Raw genomic sequence first — 25129 nt, forward strand, 5'->3', positions numbered from 1 at the left:
CTCGCATGACCGTCTCATAAATAAACAATGCAACCTAGATGGAGCTACTATAAGATTGGTGCATAACTGATTGGAAAACCATTCCCAGAGAGTAATTATCAGTGGATAACAGTCATGCTGGAAGGGCATAATGAGTGGGGTCCCACAGGGATCGGTTCTGGTCCAGTTCTGTTCAATATCTTCATCAATGATTTAGATAATGGCATACAGAGAACACTTATAAAGTTTGTGGACAATACCAAGCTGGGAGGGGTTGCAAATGCTTTGGAGGATAGGATTAAAATTCAAAATGATCTGGACAAACTGGAGAAATAGTCTGAAGTAAATAGAATGAATTCAGTAAGGACAAATGCAAAGTACTCCATTTAGGAAGGAACAATCAGTTGCACACATACAAAATGGGAAATGACAGCCTAGGAAGGAGTATTTTGGAAAGAGATTTGGGCATCATAGTGGATCACAAGCTAAATATGAATCAACAGTGTGACACTGTCACAAAAAAAGCGAACATCATTCTGGGATGTTTTAGCAGGAGTGTTGTAAGCAAGACAGAAGAAGTAATTCTTCTGCGTTACTGTGCTCTGATTAGGCCTCAACTGGAGTATTGTGTCCAGTTCTGGGTGTCACATTTCAGGAAGTATGTGGACAAATTGGAGAGAGTCCAGAGAAGAGCAACAAAGAGTAAAGGTCTAGAAAATGATTAAAGGTCTAGAAAACATGACCTATGAGGGAAGATTGAAGAAAAATGGTTTTGTTTAGTCTGGAAAAGAGAAGACAGACAGGACATGATAACAGTTTTCAAGTATGTAAAAGGTTGTTACAAGGAGGAGGAAGAAAAAATGTTTTTCTTAACCTCTGAGGATAGGACAAGAAGCAATGGGCTTAAATTGCAACAAAGGAGGTTTAGGTTGGACATTAGGGAAAACTTCCTAACTGTCAGGGTGGTTAAGCACTGGAATAAATTGCCTAAGGAGGTTGTGGAATCTCCATCATTGGAGATGTTTACAAGCAGGTTAGAACTGTCAAACTGTCAGGAATGGTCTAGATAATTAGTCCTGCCAAGAGTTCAGGGGACTGGACTAGATGACCTCTCAAGGTCCTTTCCAGTTCTATGATTCCTCTCCCACAGAGTTCATTGACAGTTTAAGGGTTCCACCTTAGAATGAAGCATTCAGCACCGTGGCCCTCTGTAAACAAAATCCTTCCAACTTTCTTTAGACTATTTTTATAATTAAAATAGACTACGATAATCAGTAAGCTCCTTTGCTATGGTATGTCACATGCAAATACGAAAAGGTCTGACTCAGAAATTATCTTCAAAGTTTGGATGCTCATCAAAGGTTAGGAACACTCTCACATCTTTCTCCTATCTCTCATCTTTCACACAAACCACTGGTCAGATCCTTTTCACTTCTCTCAACCACCATCTTATATTTCTCTGTCCTGCTGCTCTTCTCCAACCTCCAAATCTCACTGTAATCCCAAAGATATCCCCCCACTGCCCCTCCTTAACTCTCTGTAAGGAAGGTGAGGAAGGTGGCTGAATACCAAACTGTGCTAGGCCAAAGATTCCTTTGTTCTGTGTTTGTTGGACACTAGATAAAGGACTTTGTTGCACTGGAAGGGGCTGAACTCTTTCTAACATGACTTGCCATAAGGCAAGTCACATCTATAATGGGAGTAGGCTGAAGAGTGTGGTGAAGAAGTTGAGGCAGAGCTGCTGTAATCCTACACTATGGCATGAGTGGGTGCTCCTCCTCTCGCTGTTGTAGATTTTTTGGCTGGCTGCTTTTTTTAAAAAGTGTGCATGTCCTTAATCACTGTCTAGACTTTTCCATGATGAACTGCAATTCTTCTGATCGAATGGAATGACCCAGCACTCTTTGAAAATGACCAACCCATCAGAAGTTTGTGGACCAGCTACCTGGAAAAACAGATTATAGGCAAGATAGAGGGAGTGTTTATCCAAGTTATTTGAACCTTTTAAAATACAGATTTTGAAGTTTTGGTGTTGCTTGAGCCAAATTTCAATTCTCCAGCCCATTTCATGTGTCACATTATGGCTGTTTTAGGGTGTCTGGAAGTTTTCTGCTGAAACAATTTTTTTCTTGGTAAAATGCAATTTCTATATAATAGTTTCTGTGGACAACTTCCATTTGATCTCTTCTTTTATTCATTTTTCTATTATGAAAAACAAAACATTTTTGTTTTAGTTTGGTACAACCTGAATCATATAATTTAGTCTGAGCTGAATTGAGACATTTCATTTCAAGTTAGTTTGACATTAAACTGCTTCTGTCTAAACTGTGCAGTTTTTCAGAGGAGCTATAGTTCCAGTTCCATATGCCCCACCCATTCTTCCCTATAAACTGGGCATCTTAGCCAGACTACATCTCTCATAATGCATTGCAGTTTCCTTAAGACTGGCAGTGTGGTGTACCATGGGAGTCACATGGTTGCAGCTGCATCATGGGATATGTAATTTATACAGGGAGCCTGAGCCATAGGAGAGAATGTGGAGAGAGAGGTAGCATGGACAACAAGAACTGAAACTCCCAGGAGACACTGTAAATCTTAGTCAGATGCTGTTTAAAGTAGCACTCACTCAGCACAGTATGTCTGGACTCAGTTCAATAACCCACTATTAAATGTTCTGTTTGGGAATGTGTGTTTAATTTTGATGGGCAATATCAAAAATGAAATGTTTCAACACTTCCAAATCAGATTTTTAAAAGAACTCTTCATTCTATGACAAATCTGTCTTGACTTATTTGTCCTAATTTGGAATGAAAACAAATGTGAAAATATCAGAATTTACCATGGGACGGAAATTCTGTTTTTGTTGGGTTTTTTTGTTTGTTTGTTTTAGAGGGGGGTGTTGCCCAGCTATCATCATAGATATAATTTTCATAAAGTTGCAGACTAACATAGTGCTTAAAAACCAGAAACTTAAGCATAACCACTTCTGCCTCCAAAAAATTAAAATCTAAGGCCCTGATCCTACAGGGAGCACCATGTGGGCTGACTCCTGCAGTCTTTGTTTTGGGATTTGGCCCTAAATTAGACAAGACAAAAAAAAAAAGAAAGAAAGACTTGTCCCAGAACTATAGTTCTAGAAAAGGAAGGGGAGATTACTGGGGGGAGAGGAGGAGGGAATGTAGAAGTATTGTATATACATTACAAAAGATTAAGAAATGACAAATCACAAGAGACAATCTCCATAAAGAGGAAAGAGAAGACAAGAATGACATCTCTTGTAATATTGAGTTCAGGGCTGCCAGAATGGATTAGAATCGTCCCAAGAGTGAGATTTGTTACCAGCTTTCAAAGAAACTACTTATGTCCACCATGTACAGGACTAATGTAGAGTCATACTAGATGAAACCTTCTCCTTCATTACAATGTCATCGTACTTTAAGCATTATCTGAGCAAACAACATCTTCCATAACTTTAAGTAGATTTGCCAAGTGCTAAACTAGCAGGAAGCACATAATGCTTTTAGGGTTGAAAATGAGGCAATTATGTTGTCAGAGTCTGATTGGCTGTCCTTTCACTTTTGGAATATGAGATGAACAATTTAGAAATTGGTTCTGAAGAAATTCTGTATGTTGCACCTGTTCACTTTATTAAAACACTGACACCTCCGCAGGGGTGAGGAGAGAATATTGGTCACAGAAGCAATGACATCTGGGTATATCTGTTCTTACTATTGATTAAATTGCCTGACAACCACATGGGGAAGCTAATTACTGGGAGGCAAATTAACACCCTTGCAAGATAATAGAGTAAACAATAATTATATTACGAACACAAGAGGCTTGACGCTTTTTTTCCCCTTGAGCCTGAAGCTCTAAGCCCCATCTTAAAAGAACCACTGCTATACAGCTCTGGGGCAAATGGATTGAACCATATTGACTAATGGCTTTATTCACAATGTTTAACAAGGAACTTCTACTGCCAGTGATTCAGTTCAGACTCTTCACAATGAGTCTTTCAATTAAAATTTAGAATGAGACTCACTTGGCATAGCAATTGGCTTCCAATTCTGATTTAACAATTGGTCTGTTTTGGTCAGAGGAGAGGCAGTGGGCGCTGAGTGAATGATGCAAGTAATCACACCTCCTAAATACTGTGAGATCGCATGGATCTTTCACAGACACATTCTTTCTCCCTTTTGAATCAATTATAACATAACCTATCATGGCACAAGGTTAAATCTGTCTTCTTTATAGATTAAAGGAGTCCTTCACCCTCCAGTTTTAATTTTAAGTTTGATTTATTAAGTTTATGCAGCATTTTCTCTCCCAGTTAAAATGGAGTACTTGAAAAGCCAGTAGTGGATCATCAAGCTACTGTACAAAAACACTTCTGTTGAGAAAAGTGTTTCTTTGCAAAGAGTATTGTGGGATTCCAAATGCATTGTCTTACTATTTCCAGATCAAATTTGCTCAGTGTACAAGGAGATGTATTTAGTTCTAGCTATTAGCCCTGCAAATTCAGCCTGTGATCTGAAAGCTAAACTGGGTGCTCTCCTTCCTTTGCATCAGCACAATAGACTGTACATAAAAATGTACCCATAGTGACATCTGTGCAACCCCACTGTCTCTAAATTATGCCTTCAGTAATGCTTCTACAATCCCATTACTTCTTATTAGATAGGACAAGTGCAAATGAGGACACACTGTAGAACGGCACATCTTAAACTTGTCAGTTACCTTCAGACATTTTCCTATATAATCTTTCCCACTACCAAGGGAAGCACATGAAATACTGAAAATATCAAGATAATTTTAAACTAGTTGTTAGCTAAAGGTAATCTGGAAATATGTTAAGCATGACTACTACAAATTAAAGAGAATGAGGCTGCATGTGAGCTACTGAGGGCATAATTTGGAATTTAGGGTCTCTTTTTACCAGTGATGATATAGGAGAAAGAACAAACCCAAACTGGAGTCCACATCACAGGCAGACTCTGAAGGGTTCGCAGCTGTGGGGGAAAACCAAATCTAAACTGAGCTAATTTGATTTGGAGCTATTGAATCCCACGGTGCCCATTTTTACTGAGATAATTTTCAGAGTAAACTACACCCAAGGAAACAGCAAATATCAACAGTTTATTGTGGGTGAGGGTAGTCTTTAAGTAAAAGAAAAACAAAATTGTACTGGATTTTTCTACTAAACTGAAGAATGGTAAAAGCTAAACATTATAGGCCAAATTTAGCCTTGCTGACCCTTCACGAGAGTCATCCATCAACAAACATCCGACACACAGTAATCACACGTAAAAGTGCTTCCTTAATGGAGAGGATGGGAGAACAACAGGTGATGTTAGTCACACTGCATAATGCAGTACTGGAAGAAGCTGAGATACTACAGAGATGAGGGTGGGATAAGAACCTCTATAGAAACAGCAGGGATTTGCCTATTGAAAGTGAGCCTTAGCGCAAATCTCACTCCACTAAACATAATCTTCCTCCATGCTGTTGTTTTACCATTTTACCCAGAACCTCCTTTGTTGTGATAGGAGTCAACAACAAAACACCTTTCTCTCAAATTGAGAGAGTGATTCACCTGCTTACCTGGTGATCACCAACAAGGCTGATCCTATATTTGCTTTTTACAAATTAAAGCACTCATTTATTATTACTCTGACTTTAGCAACTACTTTATCATTATAATTGGCTTAATGACAAATCTCTACAAGACTGTAGAAATATGTGCTTTAAAATATTAGAGCATGATTTTGTGAACCATGTTGTTTGGAAGTATACATTATGGTTCATTTTCAGGCTTCTGTAATTGACAAGAGGATTTAAGGAGCAGATTTTCAAAGGCACAAATGGCAATTAGGTATCTAAACTTCATTGACTTTCAGTGAGTGCTCAGCACCTAACTACCATTAGAGCTTTTGAGAATCAACCCCTGAAAGCTTTTATGTCGGTCTTAGATGAAACAGCATATCCAAGATGGTGTCTGAAAATAGTGTGGCATTTTGTTATTCCCAAAATACAGTAGACAAGTTCACCACACTAATAATAGATAATTCCCTAAATCGTCCTCTGAAAAATAGGACCAGACACATCAGAGCCATTCTCTTCCGTTGATTTATGTGGATTGTTCGAGATGCAAACACTGTCCACAAAAATGAAAGATACATGAACTTTAACTTTACTGACATTTAATTCAATAATAAGTAGGATTGGCCCTTCTACTAGAGTCTCCTAATGAATTTCCTTTTCCCTTTAAATCCCATTCTTTTAGACAAGATGTTTTCAGAAAGAGGGTGTTAATAATTCAAAGATTTGAAAATATATAATTTCAGGGTAGATCATTGGTTGGTGTAAATCAGAATAGCTTTATTGACTTCAGGGGAGTTATGCTGATTTACATCAACCGAGGATCTAGCCCTCCATTTCAGATAAATCTTTCAGTGTTTTCATTTCTTCTGATGATTATGTATCACTATTTACAAAACACATCACTGTTCAGCAACAGGAAATCCAGCAGTTATTAAGGAATTATGCACTGTTTCAGATATTCTTTATGCAGCCTAAATCCATTGACTCAAGGGACTTAAAGAAATAACATAAAAAGCAATGCAGCTGTAATAATACATTTCAATCACAGCTAAGATGGAAGCTGGGCTCATAATGAACAACATTTTCAGCAAAGATTTATTCAAATTTTAAAAGCAGTTGATTTTAGCGATGTTCATGCCCCTTTTGTTTTGCTTTCTGCAGACACTGAGTTTTTCTTTCACAACATCTGTGCCAAGCACATTTTCAAGTGTCATGTAGGAGTTTTTGCAGAGAGCAAAACTTTAAATTTGTGTGTTTGCTCCTGAAGTGTTTGCACACTCTTTCAGGGAAATTCTTGTCCACAGAATTGTCTTTAGTTTCATTCCCAGTTTTGTTCATGCCAATAAAAGTTTTCAAAGGTTCACCTTTCAAGTTATAAAGGGCCAAATTTACAAAAAGGCCACACTCTGGCCTCTAAATTTGTGCATAACCACACATTTGTGAGGGAAAACAATACATGTTTTAATGGGCACACACCTGCAAGATACTGTGGCCCTGATCCATTTAAGCAAATGTTTAACATGTAGCACACATATCATCTCAATTAATTCAGTAGGACTACTCACCACAGGCTCATTTAAGCAAGTTTCAGGGCTGGCTTTGCCTGATCGCTTGAGCTCAAGCAGAGTGGTAAGCTACCTATCCACTGTATATGCACACGTACTACTTCTGTATCTTGACAGTTAAAGCATGTTTGTCTGGGAAATGTTTTGCAGTGGCCTTTTTCAAAGTGGCTTTGAAAATATGACTTCTGATATCTTTTATAAACAGTAAAATTAACTTTTCTATATTCCTAATGAATGCATAGAGACTGAAAAGGATATAATTCAAAAATGTTTACTTATCATTTGATCACTGAGCTAAGTCTCTATAATTCTTTGTAGACTTCTTCCCCTTTCTTTTCCCCCCACATCCTTTTCAAAACAAACACACAAAATGACATTTGTTTCTTAAGGGGGAATTTCAACACCAACAGCCTCACTTACAAGGAAAGAAAAAATAAAGAGAAAGTAAGCATTCTGTGCATGTGCACAGGATGAAAATAAAATATCAGGATGGAAAAAGATTTTACTTTCAGGTTTTCAGAAGTTATAAATAACTTAAAACATGATTATGAAACTGGTATATATCTGAGGATATGTCACAATTTTCATAATCTTAATAATCCTGTTATCCACATCTTCATATTTTGTTTTCTTGAACGGTCTTCCTCTTTATTATTATTTTAAAACATGCAGTGCAGTGTCAACAATTAATTTACGATAGTTAATGTAATTTTCTTTTACGAAGCTAGGACTGGAAGGGAGCTCACAGGTCATTGCGTCTAATCCCTTGCTATCAGGGCAACACACTTAAATGCCACGGAGCAGCCCACATGCATCAGCATTCATGTCGCACTCCCTGTCAGTACCAGTCCCAGACCAGGGAAGATGATGATCCAGTCAGCGGACCAGATTCAGTGATGAATCCTGGTCACGTGCCACCTGAGGCACGTTGCGCATACACTAAGAAGTACCAGTACGTTTCTTTTATTTCAGTGAATTTTGTGGAAAATTGTCACTATCTTTTGGTAACACTTTTTAAATATAAGTGCTCAGTGGTTTGAAGCAATTTATATGGGATGTTGCTAGGTGTTGTACAGTTCTGTGTTACTATAGAAAATTTTCTGCTTGGGGCACCACTCAAATCTATCTTAAGTTATTGTTATAAATTAAAATACATCTTGATAAGGATCTTTCTTCCACTAACTACTGTACAAATATAGGTAGATTGCTCCTGGCCCAGTGATCATGGGTTTAGCTTTTCAAAGGGCTCAGCATCTAATATTGGGGCTAAATGTTCAAAAAAAGCTCTGCTCCAATTCAGGCAGCTCAGTGAAGTGGCCGGCTTTTCAAAGACACTCAGCCCACACCTAGGGCAGGATTAAAGCACAGGCAGTACAGGATCCTGCCCTTCTCTCCCCTGCTCAGGTCTTTTTTTCCCTCACCTCTCCAGACAATGTGGAGGTAGGTGTCAACTTACTGGTACTTACCTGCTATGAATAAAATAATCCATTATGGTCTGAGGTGGGGAGGAAATCCAATAGGTACAAGTACCAGCCAAAACCGGGCAATGAACATGGAAGGAAAGAGTGGAGAATCCTAAAGAAACATCATCACTCCTTCCCTCTAAGATGGCAAAAGATCATCCATGTAATCAAATTACTACTGGGATTCTGCAGGTGTTTGTTTGCGGGGGATGGTGGTGCACTATGCAATCTGACCTCATGATGAAACCACCCATTTGTCAGAAATTCGGGCAAAAGCTGATTATGCTAATTGTCATATTAACTCTTATTCTGCGATGTCTGCCCATCGAATGGGGTGATGTGGAAGAGGGTGTAGCAATGAGCAGATTGCTCAGTAAACCTTGCTGCCAGCAGGGAATGTGGGCCAGGGAGTAATGCAGAGGGTATGGCCATTTACAAAAATTCCCTGGAGTCTCCATGGATTTTAAGGCATTCAGTGGGTCATGACCTGACTCTTGTATGCCCTCACAAAGACTCCCTCTGGAAAGGGTGACTTCTCATTTATTCTACAGATCTAGTAGCTGATATAGCAGAATACTTACAATCCTTCTTTACATGGGATATTTTTTATTCTTGCTTAAGAGAGTCCAAAAAGCCTTTTAAAATAGTAATGCACTGTTAACAATGTCGTCTTCACAAATAGTATTTGTCATGTTGGTATGACAGTCACACAGTAAAGTGAGTTTGCTTATTATAATCCCAGTCCATCAAAGCTCTGGGGACTGACTCAGCACCACTTGGTGTCTTTTTGTGGACATCAGTGGATACTGGATGGAGTCCTTGAGCACATGGGTGTCAATGGGATAGGTTCTGTGCTGAAAATTATGTGTGTGCTTAAGTGCTTTCCTGAATGTTATAATAAGTACAGGTGACACTGGACAATTTTTAAAACCATTTGTAGCTGGCATAACTTCAGAATAGCTCCAAGTTATTGTACATAAAAATGGGATATATGAAACATGGCTTTGTTTTGACCAAAAGCACTCTTTATGCCACTGTTAAAATACAGCTTCTTAGAATATTCTTCTCCTGGAGGATCGTGCTTAAACATGAATTCAGCCAAGGTCCTTGAGACACTAACAAAATGTACTAAGAATTCAGGATGAACAGTTCCAGCATGAATTTTTGTTAAGAAAACAGCTGCTCATCTTGGAAGGGTGGTAGCTAAGTCTGAAGGCCAGAAGATATGGCTGTGTGTATAAGACATGATAAGGAATAAGCAGATGGCTTAGAGTAAACAATTCAAAATAGCTGCCAATTCTTTGGGTGAAAACACAGTATGTTTTCTGATATTAAGTGGCTACATGAAACTCAAAGACCTAACTGTGTTTTGAGTTTCTGGAGGAAAACTACAATGATAAAGCCAGCGAAGGACACTGTGAGAAAAGTAATATGCTATTGGAAACGTTCATTGCCCAAAATGGGATTTGAGTTCTTGTAAGATGCCAGAAAAGACTGTGTTAAATTAAATCTACACATAACAATGACTGGGACATTTCATATTTGAATTTTGTTAGCCTACCAAATCTTTATTAATCGTCATTCTCCTAGGGACAAATTGCTGCTAGCTATGAATTGTTCATGGAAAATCATCCACAGCTGAGGGGTACCTACCTGATTTTTTCCAATAATGTGTACACTAATTAATCACCTAATTTGGTGTGCATTTAACATGATTGTATGCACCAATCTGTTATCTGTGTCTGCAAGAGGTTTGTTAGATATACACAGTAACTGGCTATATGCCTGTGCAACTGCAGTATGGATCTACAAATTTGACTTTCAACTGTACTTAAATTCTCGCATATACATTTTGGTAAACTGGGCCTTAAAATTCTATCTAGGAGAAAACATGTTAAGTGCTCTACTTTTCTTAGGGGGCAGTGGAGCTAAGAGAAGCATTTTGAGGGTTTTTTTTTTTTTTTAATTCATTAGTACTAGAAATCCAGATGGAGATTTTCAAAGGCACAAATGGCATTGAACTGGTATTTTATGGCTTTGAAAATCTCCAAATCTACCCTTTAGTTGTTTTATCTGAAACAGACAAAAGGAGAGAGAACATTGACAGCAGACAGGTAGTCTTAAAGAGACTGTTTGCAGTCTTATTCTTTAGGACAAATTCCGGCCATGGATACGTGTGTGACCCCTGTTGAACTCAACAGCAATTACAGATCTGTTTATGTGGCAGAGTTTCTCTGTTTGAAGACACGTTTGTTATATATTTAAACTAAAGAGGAGTGGAAATCAGGGGAGTTAGAAAACTCGTAAACTCACATACTCATGTTTACCTGGATTTGAGTTACATAAATAACACTGGATAAAATCCGTTTTGTGTACAGAAAACCCACACAGGGGAAGCACATTGGGCTGTGACTGAAAGGAGCCTAGGTTCTAATCTTTAATTCAATAATGATATGCTGTATGACCTTGGACAAGTCATTTTCACTCCCATCATCACTGTCTTGTCTATTTAGAGTCTAGGCTCATTAGGACAAGAAAATAAAAGGCCTCTCCACCCGCTTGTGCCCTCAAATCCATTAAAATGGGATGTTGGCCTGAGGAAGGACTACAGGAATTTTCCTTATTTGCTGCAGGGAAATTAAATGTGAGCTGTTTAAAATGGCCTCTTCATTTATAATAGTTTTTCCTGAAATATGCTATTAACATGTATTAAATAATATCTCCCATGTTTCAGAATATCCAAAGCATTCATAATGTCTCATAATAACCAGTTTCAATAGAAATTTGAGACATTAAGTGAAATTTCTGTTGGACGGGCTTTTCAAAAAGTAATATGATTTATGCAGACTTTGTCATTCCCCATAGAAACTCCACCATCTTCTGTCAAACACTGTCCCTTTTTTTTTCCCCCCGATTCAGAAAAGTACCCAATGCAGGACAACATTTTTCACCTAAGTTGTCCTTGCTTTCAGTATATATCTTTACACAAAATATTCTAAAAATGTAAGGCAGAGATTTTCAAAGCTTCCCTAAGGGATTTAGACGCTCAGATCTCACTATATTGTCTACATTTATTGAAATAAATTCAAGAAAGGTGTGTGAGGGGTCGAGAGAAATAGTTTAATGGAAATCCTATTAATAATGTATTTACTTTCATATTGTTTAAGGAATAAGCCTAGTAATAATTACCAACATGCTGTGTTAATGTTAAACTGACATGCAGATCAATATAATTTTAAATATAGTTGAATTGCCAATTTTTTATAAATGTAGTGCTCCACTATTACCGATTTTTCCCTTGACATTATGATCGCTGCACCCTGAGAGCACACCGTGAGTGGGTTTTACTTCTTTCTTGTCCTATTGATATGTTTAGTAACCTCTTTCTGAGATACTGAAAAACTATAAGGCTAGACTTTTACAGATTTGTGGCTAAGTCTGAATTTGATGGGGATTGAGTAGCCCGCTTTCCAGATACTCATTAAAAAGGGATATATTTGCAGTCATAGCTTTCACTATACATAAGTGGTGAAAAGTCCAGCTGAATACTAAAGCTGTAAACTGTTTTAATAATCTCTGGCTAGATTCCCTCAATGATGGGTGATGATATAAGGGTTATAAAGGTGTTGCATTGTTCAAAATGGCATCCCTCTCCCCTCACTCAATATTTCCTGGATGTCGCTTCAGTGAGTTGCTCTTCATCTACTTTCAGACTTCAGCCAAGCTCTCCCTTAGCTGAGAGATGACACTGATTGCATCTGATGGGCTGGGAAGGTGCTATTGAGCTCTGGGTATTTTTCAATTGTGTATTGCTCAGTCCATAGAAAAACAGGTTTTATACTCAGCTTATCACAGCTCAAATGGGGCACAAAGATCTTCTCAAGCATCCATGTTGTTTAGGGAAATGATCTTCTCCTTCATGGTGGACTGCCCAAGGTCGTTACTGCTGCAGTGAAACTTAACTGTGTGTGACTCAGGGATCTTATTTAAAGCAGCTGTCTTCTTCTCTCTAGTAACACCAATAAACTCCATGGAGTAGAGTTAAAGCTAAGTTTTAGCTGTCTTTCTATCCAGTATTCCTCTTGGCCTGGTATAAGGGGCTGCCCTCCCCCGAGAATACCACATGTAGTTTTAGATGGATACTGCCCATTAATGTTCAGTAATTCTCATTGGCATTATTTATTAAAATAGACAACTGAGAAATAACTAACCAAAACATTCCTGTTGGTTAACATCCAGGGGAAAGTATCTATTCATAACCACATTGATGAATCTCCGCCTTATTAAATGAAGTCACTCTATTGTTCTCAACAAAGGGAGAAGAGGTGTTTAGATAGTAAGCTATTTTGGGGGCAAGAACAGTCTTTGTACAGAAGCTAGCACAATGGAGTCCCAGTCCATGAGTTTAGCTTCTAGGTGCTATTGCAGTATAAATAATACTGCTTGGGTAAGATGCAGCAACAGAAAAAAATTGTAATACCATAGAGGCCATGGAAAGACAATTACTTTTACTGGGAAACTTGTCATTGACCTAAATATTCAGCAGCAAAATCAACATGGTACCATAAGAGATATGATATGTAGCAGTTTTTAACACATTTACAGTCTGAGACAAACAAAAAGGGATGTTACTTACTTGAAACTGAGGTTCTTTGAGATGGACTCTGCATATTCCCACACTTGGAATATGTACTGAATGGTACAGTCTTCTACTGTTAGAACACTTGTGAGGCCCCCTCTCGCCACTCCCCTTATCACTCCAGCACATTATCAGGATGGGGCTATTAAAGGGAGCACTGTAGCAGTGGTCATCTCAGTTCTTCCCACCATTAATGCACCTCAGGGCTTTCCACCATTAACAAAACTAATGCTCCTCAAAGGGGAAGGAGGGTTGGAACAGTGGATATGCAGAGTACATCTCAAAGAACCTGCTTCAAATAAATAACCTTATTTTCTTCTTCAAGTGTCCTCTGCATATTCCCACCCTTGGGAAGGCTTAGCCAATGGTAATCAGAGTAGGATGAGGGGTAAAAAGCCTTAAGTTAAATAAAGATTGAAGAACTGATCTGCCAAAATGGGCATCTGGTCCAGTTTAGATATCTATCACATAATGCTAAGTAAAAGCATGCATTGAGCTCTGCACTGATCTTTACCAATTTCAGCTAGTGGGACATGTTGTAAACATCCCAGATCCAACAAGGTGACAATTGGAGATACCACTGACATGGGGAATCTACAAAAGAGGTGATACAGCTCCCCTACAAGAGAAAGTAGGTCTTCGGGGCAGGGTGGAGGGGAAGCATAAGCGACAACCCAGGTGGTGAAGTATCTACCTTTTGTTTCTTGTGAGCAGGGAGAGACACTGCAGGCTTCATTATCCATGCATCTCTTCCCTTGTCTCTGCAAAGATCCAACAAAATCTGAGGAGTTCAGTTTGGAGTAAAATTGTGCAGTTATAACAACAGACAGTATTGGTGCCGGGGTAGTATTCAGATCCAACAACTGACATAAAAGGATGGTCAGATGACTCCATATTTTATGACTCCAGTCCCTGGAGGTCTTCAGCTCTGCATGCTCTTGGTCCGGGAGACAGAGTCCCCAGTATGGGGAGTGGCCCCAGGTACTGACAAGTGTTTCGTTTTGGCTTTTTTTTCCCCTTCTTCAGATCTTTGGATCTGGAGTTTTAGTCACAGATTGGTAATTGCCCAGACGTGTTTCCATCATGGGCTTGTACCCTTGTAGGAATCAGATCTGTGGGGTTAATCAGGGAGTGCCAGTCTTTTAGAGCTAGATGCTGATAGTTTAGACTAGAAGGCTTCCTGAAACTGTAGGGTACTGGAGCTGATTCAGGCCTCTTATCCATTTTGTCAGGAGCCTCAGAAATCTCTGACCTGGAAGATATAACTGATGAGGCTTCCTGTAGTAAGAGGAACTGAATGCTATTTTGCCTCTTGCCTCTAGCTCGTTCTGTGAAGTTTCTGCAGGTAGAAGGAGAAAGCTCTTCTCCAAAGCACTTCAGACAGAGTGTGAGAGTGTCCAATGCTGGGAAGACAACACGACATGGAGTGCATCTCTTGAACCCATACTTCTTGGGTTTTGGATCTGCTATCAATGGTAACTATAACTGTCTAACTACAAATACTTAATTCTAACCTAACATGCTAGAGCTTTGAGGGGAGGAGCTAGATGGGATGCACAAGAACTCTAACAGACACTACTAGTAGAAGGCTCTACCATTCATTGGCACGAGTCAGCACATGTGCCAAGAGTGGACACTCAAAGAAGTGCAGTCATCTTTAGATGAAATGCAGCTCAAAAGAGAATATTCTCAGACAGTGATGCATCAAGGCACTTGATGTTATGGGATGGCTTCATCTGACATTCTTGAATTGCTAACCAATATCACCTCCCATTCAAACAGGACACTATATGGATAGGCAAAACTACATCTTGTCAGTACCTACAATGTAATTGTACTGATGTATAATGTTCTAAGTGAAGGTGTGATTTCAGAAATGTACAAATGTGTCAAAATGGAGGAATTTCAAAGAAGGATGCTTTATAAAAAAACAACAAATATATGAATATTTTAAACAATGGTTGATTCATGGCATCCTCTCAGAACTCCATGGTCCACATCCTCAGTTCAGGTGCAGGACCAGTGCTAGGGCCTTGAGCTGAGATTTTCAAAGGAGCCTAAGAGAATTAGGCATCCAAATCCTATTGAAAGTCAGTGGGAGTTGGATGATTAACAGCTTTGAATTTCCCGGCCTCAAAAGAGAAATTAGGATATTTTTCATTACAACAAAACATAGTACTTATAAATTCCCCCATCCACCCCCATTTATAAGCAAGCATTTTAGTGTTCAGTCTTTTTCTCCCCGTTTCCTGTTCTTGCATTTGCTTTTTTTCCTCTCGGTCCTGTCTCCCATACATTTTATTTCATTCTACAATTTCCACTTTTCTCTACTCCTCCCTTACATACCTTCACTTCTATTTTTCTGCCTGATATTTTTTTCCCTAAGCTCTCCTTTCCTTTTCTGCCAGCTGGCTAGACAGCTGGTCCTGATAATACTGAGTGAATGAGTTGTGAAAACAGTTGTTCAGAAGCCAATTTTACCTGCAGTTTCCATTCTCTATGGGACTGGAAGTCCTGGGGATGAGAAGGAGGGAAATGGTGTGTGAAACAAACCCTGATGTTTTGAAGAAAGCCAGTGTTACACAGAATGTGGTGGGGGAATGAGATGGAACTAGTCCAGTTTAAACAGTCCTCATGGGATTGAAGAGAAGTGTTTGGAGTACCAATTCTTACACGGATGATTCATCAGGTCCATGTTAATTTAGGGGCAAATCCAATCCCCAGTGCTCAACCCAAATATCCCAGCTGGGTACTGTGTATCTCAACAGCAGTGTGGGGGTCGGAAGTGTGGAAGGAATCTTCCACCTAAGGCTGCAGAGCAGAGGTGGGCTCTAGTGGCAGCTGCAGTTCTAGTGTATTTCTGCTGCAGAACGAGAATCTGTGTAACAGTGAATTGGCCAATGCTGACCCTTCTCCCATCTGTCTCCTCCCTTTCCCATATATTCATTCACACTGCCACGGAAAGGGCCCTCACGGAGCTGGGCTTCATCGCTTACAGGAGATAAGTATTCTCTGAGCAGCCGGCCCAAATCCAAAACCAATTCCACTGCCCTCACCACCTGTTGGAGGTTGGGGTAGCATTTGTCCTATAGGGATCAAGGAGTTATAATAACTAAGGCACAGATCCAGCAAAGCACTGAAGCATATGCTTACCTTTGAGCACATACATAGTCCCAGGGGCTTCAAAGGGACTGCTCACCCCTCATTGTTAAGGAAATTCTGTGATATTCAGTAACACAAATACAAATATTTAAAAAGATCACACCTGACTCTTCAAATTCGCTGTTGTAAGCATTCCAGGTTTCACTTATGCGAAGCAGGGTTTCTTCCATGGCTTGAATGTCCATGTACGGACAGTTGCACTCTGGGAATTTGGGGCCACACTGACACCAGCAATCATTATCTCTGCAGATAAACTCCCCCTCTGAATTGCAGGCAATATAACTCAAAGCTGCCTGCACAAAACGCTCCTGCAGATATTCAGGCAGGATGAGCTGAAGACCTTCAGAAAATAAAATAGGAATAATCTCATTGAAATGTGAGATAGGGTTGACCCAAACAGATTCAGAAATCTACATATCATAGTGACAAAGTAACATTTTAGGTACAGAAGGGAACTATGTGGCCTAATTAGGTCAATTGACCTTTCTGTCTAGCATTCCCACTGTATAGTATTTTTCCTCTCTCAAGGCTTAACCTCAGATGAATTCCTTATTTCCATCTGAGTTCAGAATATCAATCCTAGTAATCTATGCTCTCCAGATAGAGGGCTTACTGGAGAACTTTCCTTCTGAGGAGACTGTCAGGAAAAAAAAAGGGTGGTGGGATGGATTATATCAACCTCACCTCGTTAAGAATTGATGAGTAAATAGCCAGAGTCAGAAGGGCTTTTCTGCAGCAAAAAAATGCTGTGAAATTACAATCTTGATATAAGCAGTTAATGTAAACTTTGGAAAAATGGATGTAGATAAACCAATTACAAAGGACAAGGGGGAAAGGGAAACAATCAGGGGAAAAAGTGTGCAGTCACATGCTAGCTTTAGTACATTTTTGTTGTTTCCTTTTCACAACGTAATGTCTAATGTATTCCAATTATCTGTCCACGAAGCTGTGAAGACAAATGAGGAAGAACAGAAACTATGAGCTAACCCCCCCCACTTTTTATTTCCTATGCGTATGCTTCATTCTTTTATCCTTTTAATGTAGGTGTTTAGTGTCTTAATAGTATGCTGCAAAAATATATGTACGATGATTCATTGCCAACTGTATTTCTATGATGGTGCACAAAATAAAATTGAAGATTTGCTATCTGTTTTATTAAGTGCTGAGAACCCAGTTCTCACTGGGAGTGCCTCAAGGGGACACACTCAGCACCTTGCAGGATTGGGCCCATAGGGCCAGATCCATTTTTCCAGGATTCCTGTTGACTTCAAGAGATATTAGACCAGGACCAAAATGATTATCACCAAACTGGCTGGTATGTCTTGGAAGGGATTTTCAAAATTGAGTTAGGAGCACAAGTCCTACTGAAGGTCAATGAGACTTGTAGGGTAAATTTTCAGAGGCACAAATTGGGGGTAGGCCCCCAAACTCTCATTGAAAGTCAGTGGGGGTTGGGGCTAAGTGCCCCTGCCCTTGAAAAAAATCTCCCTGAGCTCCTATTTTGGTGCTTTTGAAAATCCCACCCCTTGTTCTGAAAAAGTGAAAGTGCAATACACACTTTCACAGTTCAATACATCTTCTTTGTTTTTTTAATATAGGTAATTATCCAGAATTCTTGCAACTGGAAATTAAGATCTACTTTTATAATAATGGAGTAGCATTTGCATGATGCCAATGAGCATGATTATATGGTAATTACTGAATTCTAATTTAGTTATGGCTGTCAGTCATGCTAGCTACAGTATTAAACAGCAACAATAAAATACAGCCAGCTACCTTATTAATATTAATCTTTTGCCAAAGATTTGGGGTCAGACCGTGATACTTTTACACTGAAAAGTATCTAACTCCATGAGCAGTCTGACTGGAATCAACGGGAATACTTGTGGAGCAAATTGCTTTTCAATGTGAATAAGAGTATCATAATCCATAGATAACAGGTTATTTGTTACATATGCCTCTACTATACAGGAGCTTGTTCAAGTTCACAGGAAAATCTTTCTTGTTTTTAATACATTAGTAAATAATAATAATATTGTAAAATTTTGCAAGTAGAAAGCCATACCACAATGGTTTGAGAACACTGATGCCATTGCTAAAACCAGCTGTCTTTTTACTGGTCCTCTACCTGATGTCAAATCATGTAAAACTCAGCTGTTACTTAGGCATGATTGTAAACATATCGACATACTTCTGAAAAGCCTTGAAGTTGCAAAGTGAAAAGAAAATCTCAGTAGGCAATCCTTTGTTCAACATGATTAAATATAAAATAATTTAAGCAGCAATAACATTACGATTTTTAATGTAATCCAATGGCATGTATCAAATCTGTCTTTCATTGACATAATAACCATTTTATTGACAACTGTGAGTTATCAAAGAACATTCCAAAATGGCAAATTATTTCTGCAGACCCAGTGGAAGAGATGAGCCTCCATGTAAATAACATCATCTATCAAATTGTTTTATGCCTTAAAAAAAAGATTATCACATGATGTTTAACCTATGCTCTCCTTAATGTCCTCATAAACTGCTAGCGAGACAGACGTAGGAGAAAAAAGAATGTGTACATATTCAACAGGGAGATAAAATAATCCTGATAGTCTATCTTGATAACTGAAAAACACTTTTTATATTATGTTCTGCCAATTTATGGCCTGATACTGCAAACATTTAATACAAGTAGTAAGTGAGCATTTCGGTGGAAATTAGGGGTGCTACTTGCATGTGTAGACATTACATTAGCAGCAAGTGTTTGCAGGGCTGGAGCCTTAATTTGCAAAATGAGCCAAATCTTGCTCCCTTTACACACCAAGTAATCCCACTCACGTGATTGGGCCTACTCTAAGTGCCCCTGCCCTTGAAAAAAATCTCTTTGAGCTCCTATTTCCGTGCTTTTGAAAATCCCACCCCTTGTTCTGGAAAAGTGAAAGTGCAATACACACTTTCACAGTTAAATACATCTTCTTTGTTTTTTTTAATATATGTAATTATCCAGAATTCTTGCAACTGGAAAGAAACTACAATTGGGTCTGTTAGCTGCAATAATACTGAGCCTCTATACACAGTACCCCTTGTGTAACTGATAAAAGCAATGATTAATGGCTAGATTCTGCCATCTTTGCTGATGTGGGGTTTTAGGTATGAGTAGATTTTTCAAAGCATTTAAGCACCTAAAGATGCACATAAGCACCTAATGGGATTTTCTTAAGTGCTTATGTAGGATAGATGCCTCAGTTTCCTGGATTTTAATGGGAGTTAGGCACATAACCTGTTTGGGTACTTTTGCCATAGACACTATGGCCAAGATTTTTAAAGATATTTAAGCACCTGAAGAAGCAGATAGGTACCTAACTCCCACTGATTTTAATTGCAAGTAAGTGCCTAACAAGCTTATTTTCTTTTCAAAATCTCATTAGGCAACTAAATACTTCTGAAAATCCAGCTCCAGGTGCCCATCTGCATCTTTAGGCACCTACATACCTTTAAAACTCTGGCCTTTACTCTTCAAATAGTCCCATCAATTTCAGTTGGGACTACTCAAAATGAGCTAGGATGTACTAAGGGGTTTACATTTCATTTCCTGTTCAGTGTACACTTTGGCAGTTTCGGTGGGTAAAGAGTGCATTCATGATTGATTGTTAAATAAGGCTGTAAAATGTTAACAGACTTACATTATTTTCTGGTTAGTACCAACTTTGTTTCTAGTTCAAACACAACATGAGTTACTGACACTTCCTTCACTTTGTCCAGAATGTGCTTATTGGACAAAAAATTAGGGAAATGACCTTTTACGAAGGCAGCAAAAGTTAAAAGAGAAAATATTTTTTTATGGAACAGGAGGATATTTAACAAAATTGCACCTACGTACCTTGTAACTGAATCTTATTTTCAGGACTCTGAACCAGAACAGAACTGACAGAATCTAGGTTGTCATAGTTACTGCAGCCAAGAGGACCAGTCCGGGTTTCTGTTACCTAATGGTGAGGGAATGGAAAACCATTTGCTACATTATACAAAACAAGCTACGGCATTAAGAGTTTGTTTAATGAAATTCCCATCCAAATCGGCAGGTTGTATATTTTGTATGCTGACAATGCAACATTCTCTCATTTTATCAGCTAAAAGTATTGCTACAAATATTTTACCAGTACAGCAAAAAATTTGGTGTCATTTCCATAGCAAGGGATTCCTTAAAGGCTTTATCAGCCCAAGAACTTAAGACATGTTACATTTCTTCATGGCTGAGTGTTAAAGTGAGTTAGACGATAGCTTGTACCAAATTTAATTCTCACATCAGTGTGCAAAGCTGTAGCAAACTCTGCACTAGAGATGTGGGGCTTGATTCTGATCTCCCACATGCCTCTCTTACATAAGACTAATTCCACTGACTTCAGTAGATAGGCTCCTGATTTATTTCAGTGTAATTTAGGAGAAAATACATTTTTTGAACTCTAGTGTTACCTTTTGTGAAGTGTTCTTACAAAAGCTCCTGAACTTGCTGGATGTCTTTCAATTAGGAGATGATCTAAAATAAGGCCAGTCTCCTATACAAATTCAAGCTGTTTGTAATCAGAGGCACCAGGGAAGCCTAACTATGGAGTCAAATCACAGCTGAACTGATCAAAGCAAGATAATTCCAGATGGGGTGTGAGGCTGAGGCACTGTAAGTAAAGAGATGGGACTGGGGACATAAGGTTTATTTAATTAATGGATGTGAAAAGAATCTCAGCCAAAGTGAGTAATTCTGCATACTTTATGCAGTAACATGAAGATATTTTCTAAGCTTTGTAAAACTATGTTAAGGGCTAGATCGTGACTTCAGGTGCCGCTCTGAGTAAAGGGTGGTATCTAAATTAGATGCCCAGCAGCAGCCCTTTGAGGCAAGGAGTCACAATTGCCCCATTTCCTCCTTGCACACAGGAGTTGGTAACTTACCGCTAGTTTTTACCAGCACTGCCTGAGCTTCTCTAGGGGCAGCACAATGACTCCTGCCCCTCCCTATGGGATAGACTGTAAACTGACAATCGAGCCTTGAATCCATAACTGAGGATAGGAATCTTGTGAGAAAACTGTTCTTGTAATGTCTCCAGTAGTCTGAGACTGTTCCCCTAGGTATTTCTACTTCCAATTCCATCTACATCTTGATGCACAAGAACTGTTAGCTTGTTCATTAAGTTGAACTCTTCTTCTAACTGAAAGTAAGCTAGAATAAAAGTAATACAAACAACTGTTCTTCCAGTCTACCCCAGCTATGTTACTTTAGGATCTCTTGGAGAAGGAGCCTAACTTATGAGGTTGGGGAACTTGATTTTAAGAGCCACACTTAAAATAAGCAAATGCATTAGATAAATCAGTTACATATTGCCAGTTCAGGTGCAGTCTTTTAAGCAGGAGAAATATTGTACTTTCAAAAGCTCTTATAAAAATTAGGAATTAGGAGGTTCTCTTTGTCTTCCTATTGCTAATCTTAAAGAAACGTGTAATCCCCTACATTTACTTGCCTCTTCACCCACACATTGTTCTGTAGTGGCCTATGAACCACCACCGCCTGCAAAGTAGATATGGCTGTGGGACAGACCCCTCAGCTCTGAAAGGCATTGGACTTGATTATCCTTTGCCTAGCACCTGTGCAAAGTGATTATGAAAACATTGCTATTCTGATTTGTTAGCTGCATATGCCCATTTTGTACTCAGAGCAATGGAGACTCAGGCCCATTGAGTCTGGAGGCAGGCTCGATGTCTTCAGAAGCACTCAGGGAATGCATGCAGAATTGACCCTCTGTAGTTATGTCTGCACTGCAGCTGGCAGTGTGCCTCCCTGCCTGGGTACATAGACACATGCAACTCTGCTCAAGCTAGCATGCTAAAAATAGCATGGATGTTATAGGCTAGCCACCAGTGTACAAGCCCACCTAACTCCTGGTTATGCTAGCTCAAGTAGAGCTTGCGTCAGTCTGTCTACCCTGGCTAAAAGCCATGCTGCTATGGGAAGTGTAGAAATACCCTGCTACACTCTGGAGCATGGTAGTGAGGCTAGGTCTGGACACCCCTCTCTTCTATACTCCCTTTAAATTATCTAACGGGTAGTGATCAATGGCTCCATGTCTAGTTGGCAGCCGGTGTCAAGTGGAGTGCCCCAGGGGTCGGTCCTGGGGCCGGTTTTGTTCAATATCTTCATAAATGATCTGGAGGATGGTGTGGATTGCACTCTCAGCAAATTTGAGGATGATACTAAACTGGGAGGAGTGGTAGATACGCTGGAGGGCAGGGATAGGATACAGAGGGACCTAGACAAATTGGAGGATTGGGCCAAAAGAAATCTGATGAGGTTCAATAAGGATAAGTGCAGGGTCCTGCACTTAGGACGGAAGAACCCAATGCACAGCTACAGACTAGGGACCGAATGGCTAGGCAGCAGTTCTGCAGAAAAGGACCTAGGGGTGACAGTGGACGAGAAGCTGGATATGAGTCAGCAGTGTGCCCTTGTTGCCAAGAAGGCCAATGGCATTTTGGGATGTATAAGTAGGGGCATAGCGAGCAGATCGAGGGACATGATTGTCCCCCTCTATTCGACATTGGTGAGGCTTGGTGGTCGTGAACCAGCACAAAGACGCCCATTGACTAACATGGCCATGGATTGGGCCCAGGAAGCACAAGGTCTGGAACAGTGAACTACCCCTTGCTCCTTGTGTTCTCTTCCCCCTTTGTGCACTCGCCTACAATCCAAGGCCTATGTTTCCTGCAAACCCTTTCTCATGTGAGCAATCCTTACCCACATGAGGAGTCCTAATTCAGTGAATGGGAATCCTTGTATGAGAAAAGATGGGCAGGATGGGAACCTATGTAAAACAAGGCAAACTCACACCAGATGATAACCAGGGCAACAGCTCACATAAGGGGGGGTGGAGACGGTGATTATTGTATTATTTATTCTATTTTGTAAATATTATGGTTAATAATTTTAAATACCCTTTTCCATATTGTGTTATTCTTAGACTGTTGGTTTTAAACCCGTTTGTCTTTAAGGCAAGGTGACCATACAATGTAACTTCAAAAGTAGGATTTATGTGACCAAATTTATAATGCTTATTCATTCTCATTTACTGCTTGGATATCCTGAGGTAACAGACTAAGGAAGGTTAGTAATTAGCATCATTACAGACTCTCATTTTGTGCATGCAGATTCATTTATCATTCAGATGGATGATTAAAGGCAATTCAATATAGGTGGGCATTACCACTGACTTGCTTATGGGAGCATCAGGAGTTGGTTTGCTGAGGTCTGGGTGGGGAAGTGCAAAATAGTTATCCATAAATTACCTCTGACTTCAATGGTTATAACCAATCACAAAACTTAAAAAACAAAAACAAAAAAACCCTATGTGTGTGTCCAAATAATTAGGGCTCGATTGTGATTTGGGCTACATGCCGGCAAAAAAGTGCAAGGGGATTACAGGTGAGCCAGTTCACAGAGAGTGTTTTAATGTCCTGCACGTATAGGACAGCAGCAATTATTAGCACTCTCTTTCCTCTCTGGAACAAGGATGAAACAGGGAAGTGACTTGGAGGTGTGTCTCCATGTCGCAGTGCTTCCCAGGCTGCCTGAGTTGGTGCAGTGTATGCCCAGCCGCTTACTCAGGGATGTGCCTACAGTCACAGAATCAGACCTTCAGTTGGTGTAGCTTCATTGACATCCATGGAGCTACACCGGTCTACCCTACCTGAGGACTGGCCCACAATCTACTCTTTCACTCTAATTTGTATTGATTATATATATATATATATGTCATTTTGAGTTTTGACAAAGTAGAGCTTTCCTCTGATGAAACCCCTTCACCCTGCAATTCTTAGGTTCTGCATGCAAAATATGCTACACATGTCATAGAAGGATTTGTATTGTGAAACAAAACAAAAATGTAAGTGGTGCATTGTTGTGCATAAGGAATAAAGGCCAATAATGAAGCTGCCTGAAATTCTACCTCTCTAGAGGTGCTTGTTAACAGTGATCAAATTGAAGTAGTTATATAAATTCCTGCTACAAATATACATACCCTGCTGAACAGAGGGTGTATTCTGGGAAAGAATTGGAATAGTAAGGAAATGAAATTATAGTCATTTACAAAAGCCACTTCCACTGTTTGCTGGCGTATTTCTCTCTATGACGACAGCATGATTCCAGTGATTATATCCAGATTGGGGGGAGGAGAGGAAAATGAATGTATTTAATTGTCTTTCAGATGTAGAACTGTGATTGTACGCACTGCCGAGGCTATGCATCGGAACTGTTAAGTCTGAAGGTAAACAGTATAAGGTAGCCCTATAAACAGTAGAGGATAATGCATACAGTGTAATGCACACACTACAGTGGCAAGCTTAATTTATAAGTGGTGGAAGATGAAAGAAAAGCATCTTGGTTTCCCTCTTGTTCTGTAAACACCAGACCTATTGTCCACAAAGAACTTGAGCTCACATAGTAAAAATATTACAGAACAAAGTTGGTTAATAACCAAAAACCCCTAAGTACCAAGAACTAAAGGTGCATAAACCAATCTGATGTGAGGCAGGAATGTTATTCTCAGCTGCCTTGTTTCCAAGGATTATCACAGCACAGGTTTCCCTGGTCAGCAGGCTTTTCAATTCCCAGAAATAAACTATAACATTTGGCATTAATGAGACAACTGCCGACCATTTTCAGTCAGTTAAGACTCAGAACCATG

The 25129-nt window shown here is 39.4% G+C and overlaps 1 protein-coding gene across 3 annotated transcripts in view; it reads right to left on the reverse strand.

Annotated features, from left to right (window-relative positions):
• BRINP3 (BMP/retinoic acid inducible neural specific 3) overlaps nucleotides 1–25129 on the reverse strand; it is a 290676-nt gene that overhangs the window by 65978 nt on the left and 199569 nt on the right. For all 3 annotated transcript variants that reach the window (XM_073356709.1, XM_073356711.1, XM_073356710.1), the window contains exons 5-6: nucleotides 20281–20386; nucleotides 16513–16749 (exon numbers count right to left, since the gene is read on the reverse strand). In XM_073356709.1, coding sequence (XP_073212810.1) covers nucleotides 16513–16749; nucleotides 20281–20386 — 343 coding nt within the window. The remainder of the gene's footprint in view (nucleotides 1–16512; nucleotides 16750–20280; nucleotides 20387–25129) is intronic.

Source organism: Lepidochelys kempii, chromosome 8 (assembly GCF_965140265.1).
Source record: "Lepidochelys kempii isolate rLepKem1 chromosome 8, rLepKem1.hap2, whole genome shotgun sequence".
NCBI lineage: Eukaryota > Metazoa > Chordata > Testudines > Cheloniidae > Lepidochelys > Lepidochelys kempii.